The sequence below is a fragment of the Lynx canadensis genome, chromosome C1 (genome assembly GCF_007474595.2).
Source record: "Lynx canadensis isolate LIC74 chromosome C1, mLynCan4.pri.v2, whole genome shotgun sequence".
NCBI classification, from domain to species: domain Eukaryota; kingdom Metazoa; phylum Chordata; class Mammalia; order Carnivora; family Felidae; genus Lynx; species Lynx canadensis.
The window spans coordinates 13,064,330-13,076,289 of NC_044310.1; the positions used below are offsets into that span (position 1 = coordinate 13,064,330).

Below are 11,960 nucleotides of genomic sequence, written 5' to 3' on the forward strand. Positions count from 1 at the left end.
GTTAGATCGAGGTTACTTGCCTCGATCTGCCTCGATCTAACTAACACCCTGTACCTTCCCCATCTGCTCTCAGGAAGGCCCAGACGGGGGGCGGAGGCATTCAAAGCCAGATCAGGTGGCTTGGCCGCAGTCCCTAGCCCAGCCTTCTCTGCTGCTAACTGCGGGCCTCCCCACGGGGACAAGCAGACCCCAACGGGAAGGAAACCAGCAGGGAGGATCTCGTGCCACACCTGCCGTGGCTCCACCTGTCTCACAACCCACCACACCCAACACTCCTAGCCCTACATACAATAACCAACCCCGGGCGCTTCCGGGCATCAGGTGACTGTTTGGTCAAGAGCTTCCTCCCTATTTGTGTACCTGCTGGACACTCCTAACATCTTCCAGCTGCTGCTGGCTCGGGTGGCCGATCACAAGCTCAGGCCCCGGGGCACAACCCCCACCCCCGCCCCCGGGGAAAGCGTCGAAGGATCCGCCAGCCCCGAGCCCCAGTGGCCACCCGCTGCCCGCTCAAGGTTACCTTGCTCCAACTCCTCCAGTGGCCGGCCGGAGCCAGCCCAGAGCCCCCTCCGGGTCGGCCCAGCTCCCGCAGGAACCAGGACAATCATTAATCGGATTCTTGACATTCTTTGGCCCCAGGTCGGCTTGGGAAGCATGCTCCCCGGAAGAGGAGGAGCAGAGTCCCAGGACTGGCATTTGGACATGCAGCTGGCAGGCAAGGTGGTGCTGTCGGCCGCCGCGCTGCTCCTGGTGACCGCAGCCTACAGGCTGTACAGGTTGAGGCCCGCCCGGGCCCCGCTGGGGGACAGGAACTCCAAGGCCGAGGAGAAGGCCGAGGGCTCCGGGCAGCCGGCGGACCCGGGGGCTGTTCCTGGGGCACCACACCGGGCTCTGAGACGCCGGAGGGGAAGCAAGGGGGCCGGAGCGCCGCTGGGCTGTGGCCGGGAAAGTCAGGGGGGCTCCCGAGTCCCGGCAACAGGACGCTCTCCCGAAGACGCAGAAGCCCAAGAGGCTCGGGAGCGCGAGAAGAAGGGCGCTGGTGTGGAAGCGGGTGGGCAGGGCCTTGTCTCTGGGCTGGCACCTCCTCGCTGCAGTGGCCAGGAAGCCGGAACAGCTGTTGGCGGTAAGCCCGAGCCGCCCCACCACCCCACTGTGGGCGATGAATTCCAAAGCTCCCCACTTGGCCTCGCTGCGGCAGAGGGGAGCAGGGTGGGCAGGGCGCCCACTCCATGGCGGGACGGCGGACCCCCGGGACAGCCAGGGCTCGGGGAGCAGGAGTCCCCCGCCACGAGCCTGATGGCCCACACGGAAGGCGAGAGTGACGCGAACAGGAGCTGGGTCTTTCCTCGCAACAGGGGGGCCCACGGGGAAGAGGCCGGGGCCCTCCAGGCGGCCGTGGACATGGGCCTGACCCTGCACCAGCGGGAGGGAGCCGCCAGTGCCTCCTATACCTACTCGTCTGTGTCCCGGGTTCGCGTGGAGGAGAACTTCATTCCTGAGAAGGTGGAGGGGATGGGGCCCAGGCTGAAGGGCAAGGTGTACGATTACTATGTCGAGTCCACTTCCTGGGCCACCTCCAAGGGCCGGCTGGCCCCCAGGACAGCCGCCCCGGCTGAGGCTCGGCTCCCCGTGCCCCTGCCAGGCGCCGCCCCGGGAACAGAGGCCGCTTCAGGAGGCCGGGAAGGTGGAGCCGAAACGCCCACCTCCTCCCAGCCGGGGCCGTCGCCCCCCACGCAAGGCCTCGGCAGGAAGGAGAGCCTCGTCCGGATCATGGAGAACCCGGAGCTCCAGCTCCAGCTCGAGGGCTTCGGGGCCCCCGCTCCGTCCTGCCCAGACCAGAGCGCCCCGCCTGGCCGCCCCCTTCCCCAGGCTTCTCTTGGGTCCGGCTCGGCCGGAAGCAGCCGCGAGGCCCACGTGCAGCTCGTGGCGGGGACCAACTTCTTCCACCTCCCGCTGGCCCCCGGCTCAGCGCCAGACGTGCACCTGGATCTGGGCAACTGCTACCAGGTGCTGACCTTGGCCAAGAAGCAGAAGCTGGAGGCGCTGAAGGAAGCGGCCTACAAGGTGATGAGCGACAACTACCTCCAGGTCCTGCGCAGCCCGGACATCTACGGGTGCCTGAGCGGGACGGAGCGGGAGCTGATCCTCCGGCGCCGCCTGCGGGGCCGCGAGCGCCTGGTGGTGGCGGACGTGTGCCCCCAGGAGGGCTCCGGCCGTCTCTGCTGCTACGACGAGGCGCAGGACGCCTGGCACCCGCTGGCCCGCCTGCCCCCCGAGGCGGTGTCCCGAGGCTGCGCCCTCTGCAGCCTCTTCAATTACCTCTTCGTGGCGTCCGGTTGCCGGGGGCCCGGGCACGAGCCCTCCAACCGCGTCTTCTGCTACAACCCGCTGACCGGCATCTGGAGCGAGGTGTGCCCGCTGAACCAGGCCCGGCCGCACTGCCGGCTGGTGGCCCTGGACGGCCACCTGTACGCCATCGGCGGCGAGTGCCTGAACACGGTGGAACGCTATGACCCGCGCCTGGACCGCTGGACCTTTGCGCCGCCGCTCCCCAGCGACGCCTTCGCCCTGGCGCACACGGCCACGGCGTGTGCGGGCGACGTCTACGTCACGGGCGGCACCCTGCGCTACCTGCTGCTCCGCTTCTCGGCCCGGGAGCAGCGCTGGCGGGCCGGCCCCACGGGGGGCGGCAAGGACCGCACGGCCGAGATGGTGGCCGTCAACGGCTTCCTCTACCGTTTTGATCTCGACCGCCGCCTGGGCATCAGCGTCCACCGCTGCAGCGCCAGCGCCCGCCTCTGGTACGAGTGCGCCACCTACCGCACCCCGTACCCGGACGCCTTCCAGTGCGCCCCGGTGGGCGACCTCATCTACTGCGTGGGGCGCTGGCGCTCGCTCTGCTTCCTGGCCGACCACATCTCGCCCAGGTTTGTGCCCAAGGAGCCACGGAGCTTCCCCTCCCCGCGGGGCACCCTCCTGCCCGCCGTCCTGACCCTGCCCGTCCCCGACGCGCCTCAGACCAGGGTCTAGCTACCCACCCCCCCCCCCCCCCACCCCCACCCCCACCCCCACCCCCGCTGGACTTCTGCTGCCAAACTGGGAAGCAAAAAGCACCCCTGAGCCATCTCTGGGCGAGCAGGCAGCTCGGGAATTCCGCCCGCGGGAGGTGAATGCTAACCCCACCCCCTCCGCTGGCCGGGGCCTCGGATGCGTCTTTGCTGTCCGTGGGGTGCACAGGCGCCGTGTGAAAATAGAACCAGGGACCGGCGTTGCTGAGGGCAGCACCGTGTGCGGGGATGAGTGTCACCTTGCTTCAAATCTGAATTCTTGGGGGAAGGGGTATCAGGACCCCGCCAAAGTCCAGGGGCACAGCCTTACTGCAACCACAGTTCAGGTGCCAGCGGACCCCCATAGGGTGGAGGTGGCCAGCCCTCCGTAAGCCACTAAGCTCCCCTCCTAAACAGAGCCCCTACCTCTAGGCTTCCCAGAAGCACCTGGAACGCTCAAGGAAGGTGTTTCTGGCTGTGCCGGGAGCCCCGGGGAGCCCCAAGGGGCCCAGCCAGAGGAGAGATGGTTGGAGAAGTACGACAGCTGTAGTCGGAGCTGACCGTGAACTCTTGCCCGCAAAGCAAATTGACCATTGCCCACTTCTCATTACCTAGGATTCTGGTATACTCGAAGGAGGAGAAACCTCCAGTTAGCAGCCACTTGAAAACCTACACCTTGTACTGGTCTGCTAAGAACACCAGTGATTGCCACATATGGGGTCTCAGAAGAGGGAGGAGAAGATGTGATCTGAGGGCCACCGTCCTCCTGGGCCCCTGCTTCGGCCCGTCGCTGGCTGGCCACTGACTCCCTCCCCAGATCTCAGAGCCTGCACAAGACTTCATCCAATCAACACAGCCCTGACATCAGGGGTGGGGGTGGGGGGGGGGGAGAGAAGTCACTCCCAGGCACCCCTGCAGGGCTGGGGAGGGACAATGGCACAATTTGCTCTCCCTGTGCCATGTGATCACCTGGTGTGCCCGGTTAGATAGGAGACTCGGGAGGGGCCGGTCCGTGATGGAGCTGAGGAACCAGAAAATGCTAGTGGGCCATCAGGACACTGGGATCTCCTCCCACATCAGGGGTGGTAAATTCGAAAAGAGCAGAGACCCTCCAACCTCAGGAAGTTGCCCGTTCCTCCTGGAGGGAAGAGAGAGAGACTGGTCCAATGCATGCACAGACAGAGGCGGGTGATGCTCTCCGTGCCATCCGGGAGCCAGGGCAGCTGGGACCACTTCTAAAGTGACAAGCAGCCTGGAGGAAAGAGGTAGAGATGGGGTGCCCCAGGGCAGGCCTGACAAGCAGGGAGCTAAGAATGCTTTGGACTTCAGTGTTCCTACCTTGAAAATAGGAAGGACCAGCCATGGCCTTCTCTGGCCAGAGAAACGAGAACACTTAGAGAAAGTTCTCCCCAAGGCCCCCTGGGGGTCTGGGCAGCAGCTTGTGTTCACTGCAGCTGCTGGGCTAAGCTGGGGTCTTCCTGGAAAATGCAGGGTTAGAGCAAGGAGTAACAGGAGGTTGGCATGGAGATGAGAACTTTTATTGGGCCGCTCGAAGCCATCCTCCCCGTTCCAGGGCCTGGAAGGCGAGGCTGCCTGGTATTTATTCCTAAGTTGGAGGCGGGGAGAGGAAAGTGAGTCGGGGTTAAGGCCAGAGCCTGGTGACCCCTCCACCCCCGCCCCCCGCCGAGGCCTTGCTCAAGCTCAGAGCTGACACTCAGGCATGAGCCTCCAGGAGACCCTTGGTGGGGAAGCAGGGGTAAACTCAACAACACGACTACTGACAGCAGCATTGGCATCACGATGCCAGGCTGTGGTTTGCTTGGGAGGTGGACGGGCTCTGGCAGCTGAGGGCAGGTGGAACCAGATCCAGCCCCCAAGGGCAGGCCTCCAGCGAGGAGCCAGCTGATGACTAGACCACAACCAAGCAGGGGGACTGTTGGGGGAGGCTTCAAACTGAGGGGGAGCTCAGGATCCGTCCGGAATCCTTTCAGAGCCCCACTGCATACACATGGCTGGGACTAGGGAGTCCCATCCAGAGACAGGGCAGGAGAATTTGTTCCAGGCCCAGGGATGGTGGGTGTGGTCTTCAGGATGAGTGCAGCGCTGAGATCCCATCTGCCTCCCTGTGGTCCCTTGCAGACATCACTAATCGACTGCCTTATCTTTTCCCACTGAGCCTCAGAGCCGGTTCAACCCAGGGCCCTCAGCCGTCATCGCTGATAGACTAGAGCCGGTGTGTTCCTCGTGGCTGGCCTGGGCTCCAGAACTGGCTTTAGGGAAGTGAGTGGTCAGGGCCATTATGGGAGACAAGGTAGTTCAGGTAGACCACAGAGACCACCTGGGGCCATGGCAGTCAGGATTCACCGACAGAACGTTCAGGCTGCACACTGCTCCAGGCACTGTGCTGGGATGCAGAAGATCCCTGCCCTAACTGAGCCCGCTTTCTGGTGAAGGAAAACAGGCCGTTTTTAAAAATAAATGTGTAGGGGCGCTTGCGTGGCTCAGTCGGTTAAGCATCCGGCTCTTGGTTTCGGCTCAGGTCATGATCTCGAGGTTCATGGGTTTGAGCCTGGCACTGGGTTCTGTGCTGACACTGCAGAGCCTGCTTAGGATTATCTCTTTCTCTCTCTCTCTCTCTCTCTCTCTCTCTCTCTCTCTCCCCCTCCCTCTTTCTCTGCCCCTCCCCCCTCTTTCGCAAAATAAGTAAACTTAAAAAATAAAACAATAAATTTGAAAAAAATTAGTACACAAACAAATGACAAGCACCCATGCTGCTCACGTGCTGGGAAGGCAGAGAAGGCAGCGAATAGTGTGATCAAGTCTCCCTGATAAGGAGACAGGGAGCGGAGCCCTGGATGGAAATCTGAGACCGACCCGACCAGGGCTGGCTCAGGGCACCGGAAGGCTGGCCCTGCTACCTGGGAGGGAGGGGGCGGGGAGGGGGGGAGGGAGGGGGCGGGGAGGGGGGGAGGGGGGCGGCTCGTCACCCGGCCAGGGAGGGCAGGACTGCCTCCAGGGAGCACTGGCCCGGGGCGTGAAGAGAGCGCGTGTCCAGCTGTTGGGCTGTAACCATTCACACGAGGGAGACGATCCTGTGTGGCCAAGGTTGACGAAAGAGGCTCTTTGCGCGTGGTAAGCTACGTCCCCGGGAGAGAAGCGGGGTTCACACATTTCAGAGTCCGGATCACACAGCGATGCCCTGTCTGGGCGTGTGGCTGGGTGTCAGCCCGCCTGTCATACTCCGTGGGGTCAGAGTCTAGGAATTCCACTTGACCTTCTTTAATAGCCTCGTCTGTCGACCTCTGGCCCTCAGCCTCACAGGGACCCGTGTGTCACTTGGCTACTCCCTGGGTCATCAGTCCTGCCCTCCCGTGAAGGGTTTCTTCTTGAAGACAAAACAAAAAAACAACCCCTTGAAGTTGGGGTTACATTCTTCATTAGGCCACCCACGGCATTATAGGAAAGAAACTTGGAAGACAGACAAAGGACGAAAAGATCTCACCAGTTTCAACACCCGGAGACAAACCCCCCCTCTGGTGCACGTCCCTCCGGCCTGTCTCTTCGGAGCAGAATTTCCGTTTGGCTTGATTGTCGCCTAGGTGTGATTCTGCTGAATGTGCAATTCAGCTGCTTCGGTTTTCCACTTAGCTTTTTAGAATACGCATTTCCCGTGTTGCTACAAACCCTCGGTAAACGCCATTTCAGTAGCCGCACAGTGCCCCATGGAGTGGCTGTACCACGCTTTATTTAAACAGTCCCCCCTCCTGTCGGGCCCGTAGATTTTTTTTCCCCCTGTTGGTTTCTTTTTCCATCGTAAATAAACGGTCCTTTGTTTTCTCATTCCTCTCTGTCTGGGGCCTCCATCAGTATTTACAAGGGGAGCTCAGTCTAGGGCTCGTCCGGAAAACACAGTTGCTGAAGCGAGTGGAGGCCACAGCATTTGCCTAGGGCTGTAGGGCTCAGACTATAGGGCCCCGGGGCTGCCTTTGGAAACGACCCCCTCCCGGGAAGGCAAGGCTGTCTGGAGGGGCCACCCCAGGTGCCTTCTGGCATTCCTGGAGCCAAGAGGTAAGGTAGGGGCCATATTTATAGAGCCCCGCTCTGAGCATACCAGGCACTGGACTAGACACTTTGTGCACATCACTTCGTTGATCCTGACAACAACCCCATTTTACAGGGGAGGAGACTGAGGCTCACAGAGTGGAAGGAAACTCACCTTCGTGGCAAAGTTCAAAGACCCTCAGTTTCCTTCAAAGTACACTTGAACTGGCCGCCTCACTCTCTGCACAATGCTCTTTCCATTCCCCTTATCTTGGGGCACGAGGGGTGGGGGGCGGACTTGGCTTCAGCCAATCCCTCTGGGCTTCCTCTGACCCCTCCCCCACTCACACCCAACACGCATGCTCTATCCTCAAACTTTCAACTCAAAGACATTATGCTCAAACTCTGGGATCCTCGATGTCTCTATCCGGAAAATGGGTCTGCCACCGCCAGCCTCGAGACGATGTCGTGCGAACTAGCAAGACAACGGATGTAAAGCACCGGGCCCAGGGACTGCTCCAGAGTAGGTCTGGGAAGGACCATCGCCTTCTGCAGGGGCCGCTCAGAGGAGGAGACCCACTCCGCTTTGAGCCTCCTGGCCCCAGGGGAAGGTTGTCTGACATTTAAGCTGCAGGAGCCCAGTCTGGTTTGACAAGAATCGGCGGGTTGGGGGAGGGGTGGGACGGGGTCCAGTTATTCATATTGTACACACCATCCAGGGTTCTGAGAATCTGAGCCTGTGCTCTCCTCCACAGTAAGTGGCTTGCTGATTTGGGTGTCCCCGGGCTCAAAGCATTAAGCGTTTTCCCAATGCATTGCACGGCGCAGAGGAGTTTCACGAGCCGAGCTGCTCAGAGCTTTCCGGAAACCTCGAGAAGGTGCAACGGGGAGGGGGCTCCTTTCTTTTACAGATGGGGGTGAGAGACCCTCGGAACCACCGGACCGCTCTGCGCTGTGTCTGGCCTGCAGATATTTAGGGGGGTGACAGGTGCCCCTCACTTCCCGCCTTTGTCATCCTTACCTGGAAGAGCCTTATGGCCCCAGGGCTGCCCTGAAGTCCTCTGAAGCTGTGGCTGCAGACAGGAGGGGCCTCCGAGGCAAATGTGAGGCAGGGGATGGAACACGAGGGCGGAGGTGCCTGCAGGGGGAGATTAGGAGCGAGGCTCTCAGAGCAGCCACAAGAAAGGACAGCTGGAGGGCAATCTCTACAAACAGCTCTCTGGAAAGTGGGATGTGGGTCCAAATAAAACAGCCATCAAGTCCGGGGTTGCCTTTTGGTGCATGGGGAGGAAGTGAAGGCACGGATCTCACACGGATGACAATAACGGTGTCCCCACACCAGGCTCTGTGAAACAATGCACCGTCCTTCCCGCCCTCGTGGAATCCGCATGGGGACACCACTGCCTGAAAGTGATCATCTTCATGACATAGGGGAGGAGACAAAGACAAGGCATTTCACAAAAAACTAAAAGTCACCAAAAGAAAGCAAGAAAGCGAGAAAGAAAGCAAAAAAGAAAACTAAAAGAGAGCGGGGGCACCTGGCTGGCTCAGTCAGTAGAGCATGCAGTCTTGATCGCGGGGTTGTGAGTTCAAGCCCTCACGGGTGTAGAACTTACTTAAAACAGAAGAGAGAAATCTAATCTCTGTCAATACGTTCAGTGAACCCACAATGCACTGTACTTGCACGCACGATCTCGTTTTATACTCAAAACAACCTGGTAGATGGTTAAAGCGGTCAAATTCTCCCCGTCTATCAATTCCTCCACCCCTTGAATCTGGCTATGGGACTGTCTCCAGATAGCTCGGGCACGAGGTTTGCGCTCTTGTGGCTCCTAGAAACCCTGAGGCCGTCGCCACGCGAGCAAGCCCAGGTTAATCAGCTGGATGACCGTGTGGCCCAGTTACCAGCTCCCACAGTCAGTGGCGCAGCAAACGCCCAAGAGACTGGCCCCCAGCTGACCCCAGATGCCTGCCTGAACCCAGCCCCAAATGCCAATCCACTGACTCAGGAGGGAAATAGAAGGTTGTGGTTTTAAGTCGCTACATTTCGGGGTTTGCAACTCAGCAAGAGGTGAGTGACCCGTCAGCCCTGTGCTGTAGGCACGATTACCACCATTTTAGGCTCAAGGAAGCTAGGATTCGAGAAAATCAAATGACTTCCCCAGGATCGTGCAGCTACATGGTGGAGAGGCTGGCACGCCACCCCAGGTCTGCCTGACTCCAGATCCTGCACCCCTCATTCAGCCACATGGTCTGTGCTCTGTTCTAGCCAAACCCGGGGCACCGGGATTCCTCCCGGGTGCCTGGCCACGGGGCTTGGTCACCACCAGGACCCAGGACCCAAGGTCTGTAGGGGACGTCTCCGAACAATCAGATCAGCTCCTGAGGGCCAGGACCTGCTCTAAGCACCTGACTGCCATAATTCTTTAATTCTAAAGACAACCCTGGGTGTTAGATACTTCACCGTTGCACAGATGAGGAAACTGAGGCACAGAGAGTTTAAGTAACCTGCCCACGGTTGCATAGCCAGGATGTGATAGAGCTCACGAACCCCAGGGAAACTCCAGTGCTGTCGGGAGATGAATCAGCTATGAACAAGGGAGAGCTCTGCTTCCTGCCCTCCCGTAACACCCCCCCCCCCCCACCCCCGACCAGAACTCTAGCCATGACCCTTCTCGTTGCCTCACCCCACGCTTGCACTCACTGAGCTTATACAGAGATTTCCACTCTTTCGTCATCCCATTTCACAGATGACATAAGGGAGGCCCAGAGAGACCTCGCAGCCGTGATGTTGATGCTCATCCTTCAAGGTCTTGGAAGTATGGTGTCGGCTTCCTGCCGCCGACAACCCCCACTCGTCTATCAGGGCACCGCGCGCTGCGCGCGTAACCCCCACATCGCCCTCCTCTGCCTGCAGGTCTCCTGGGCCCTGGGAGCTCTCGGTGGGCAGCAAGGAGGTCTTGCCCGCCTCTGTCATCAGTGCCAGCGCAGAGCAGCCACACAGCACGGCTCAGAGGAAGCTACAGCTCAGCTATGGCTTATTCAAAACACCTCGTCAAGTACTGTGATGGGGTACTTGGGACTGCCCGGCTGGGTTGCCCTCGTGTCTCCCAGGAGGACTGTTTTATACCTTCTGTCCTTTCCCGAAACACCCCCCCCCACGCTGGACACAGTATCGGGGTACAGAGAGCCCCTCGGTCCTTACAGGGCAGGGCACACCTGCTCCGTGGCAATTATCGGCACCTACGTGCTGCCCAGGAGTCCTCCGGTGCCCCCGCTCCAGGTTGGCTGGCACTTCCCCGGGGAGGTATCGCCCCCTGGAGGAGCCCAGCTGCCAGGAGCTGGTGTATCAATACCCCAGCTCCCTCCACCCTGGGTGGATAGAGGCCTCATGCTCCACACTGGCTCCCTTGATGATGTGGCTTTAACAGAGTCACTCCAGTTCTCCCTGCCTACCCTCCCGCCTGCCCCTCCCTCCTCCGAGAGACCGTTAGAGGACACACACCCTCTCCCCCTCGAACGCATCCTTTCTTAGGACTTCTTTAGGGCCAGGGATAGCCCTGCTCTGACACCAACAACCTCCCCCCATCTCCTGCGTTGTTCCAGGCGGCATTCAAATGATTTGCCCGAGAGTGCGATAAATAGAAACCACGAATACACTTTCGAAGGTTAAAAACACCACGCACATAGGATGCATCTTAATTTGTAATGAGTGCCAAAGAGATGTGGTGTCTCTGTGTTCCTGAAAACAGCGTATCCTCTAAAGATTTGTGATTGTTTTTCCTGCAATCGTGTTTATGCTATCACAGTCAACAATCTTTGCTTTGTAGAAAATATGAGGGTTAGCTTTAACTTGGCCTCAATTTGAATCATAATAAATTCTGACTGAACTCTTAAAAAAAAAAAAAAAAGCTTCCTGTTACAGAATGTTTCTCATCTGATCTGAAGGAGCCAAAATCGGGGATTGCACCTGGAAACGTTTAAACCTGTGCCTGCTATATTTTAGCAGGTGGATTTGACCTCCCAAGCCTGGTCTTTCTCCCCTGGACCACACGGTGGGGCCGGACTGGGGGGATGATGGCAAATCAGGGCAGCATCAATCCCCAAAATCCCAGGAAGTTAATGTCTTTAGTACAGCTTGTCCTTGGCTTTTTTTTTTAAGTTTTGTTTTTATTTAATTTTGAGAAAGATACGAAGAGCGAGTGGAGGAGGAGCAGAGAGAGGAGAGAGAATCCCAAGCTGACTCTGTGCTATCAGCCCAGAGCCTGACGCAGGGCTTGAACTCATGCACTGAACCGTGAGATCATGAGCAGAGATGAAATCGAGTTCGATGCTTAACCAACTGAGCCACCCAGGCGCCCTGTCCTTGCCTTTTTAAACTCATTTTGTAAATGTTTATTTTATTTTTGAAAGAGAGAGAGACAGAGAGACAGATGGGGAGGGAGGGGTGGGGGGAGACAGAGGATCCGAAGTGGGCTTTGCACTGGCAGCAGAGAGCCCGACATGGGGCTCAAACTCATGAACCTTGCGATCATGACCTGAGCCGAAGTCGGGTGCTCAACTGACTGAACCACCCCAGCCGCCCCTTAAAATGTTTATTTTATTTTTTAAACACATTTTTGTGTGTCAAAAATGCACACAACACAAAATTGGCTATCATAGCCACTTTAAATGCTTTTTTGTTTTTGTTTATTTTATTTTATTTTATTTTATTTTATTTTATTTTATTTTATGTTTTGAGAGAGAGAGAAAGACACAGAGTGTGAGAGGGGTAGGGGCGCAGAGAGAGAGAGAGAGAGAGAGAGGGAGACACAGAATCTGAAGCAGGTTCCAGGCTCTGAGCTGTCAGCACAGAGCCCGATGTGGGACTTG

At 58.6% G+C, this 11,960-nt stretch overlaps 1 protein-coding gene across 1 annotated transcript; it reads left to right on the forward strand.

Moving 5' to 3' along the window:
- Window positions 1-526: 526 nt before the first annotated feature.
- Window positions 527-3,030, forward strand: KLHDC7A (kelch domain containing 7A). The gene has a single exon (XM_030327276.2). The coding sequence runs from the start codon at window positions 655-657 to the stop codon at window positions 3,028-3,030; it is 2,376 nt and encodes a 791-aa protein (XP_030183136.1). The 5' UTR covers window positions 527-654.
- The last annotated feature ends 8,930 nt before the right edge of the window (window positions 3,031-11,960 follow it).

Coding starts and splice junctions, on each gene's coding strand:
- KLHDC7A (XM_030327276.2), top strand. CDS start 655: ATGCTCCCCGGAAGAGGAGGAGCAGAGTCCCAGGACTGGCATTTGGAC.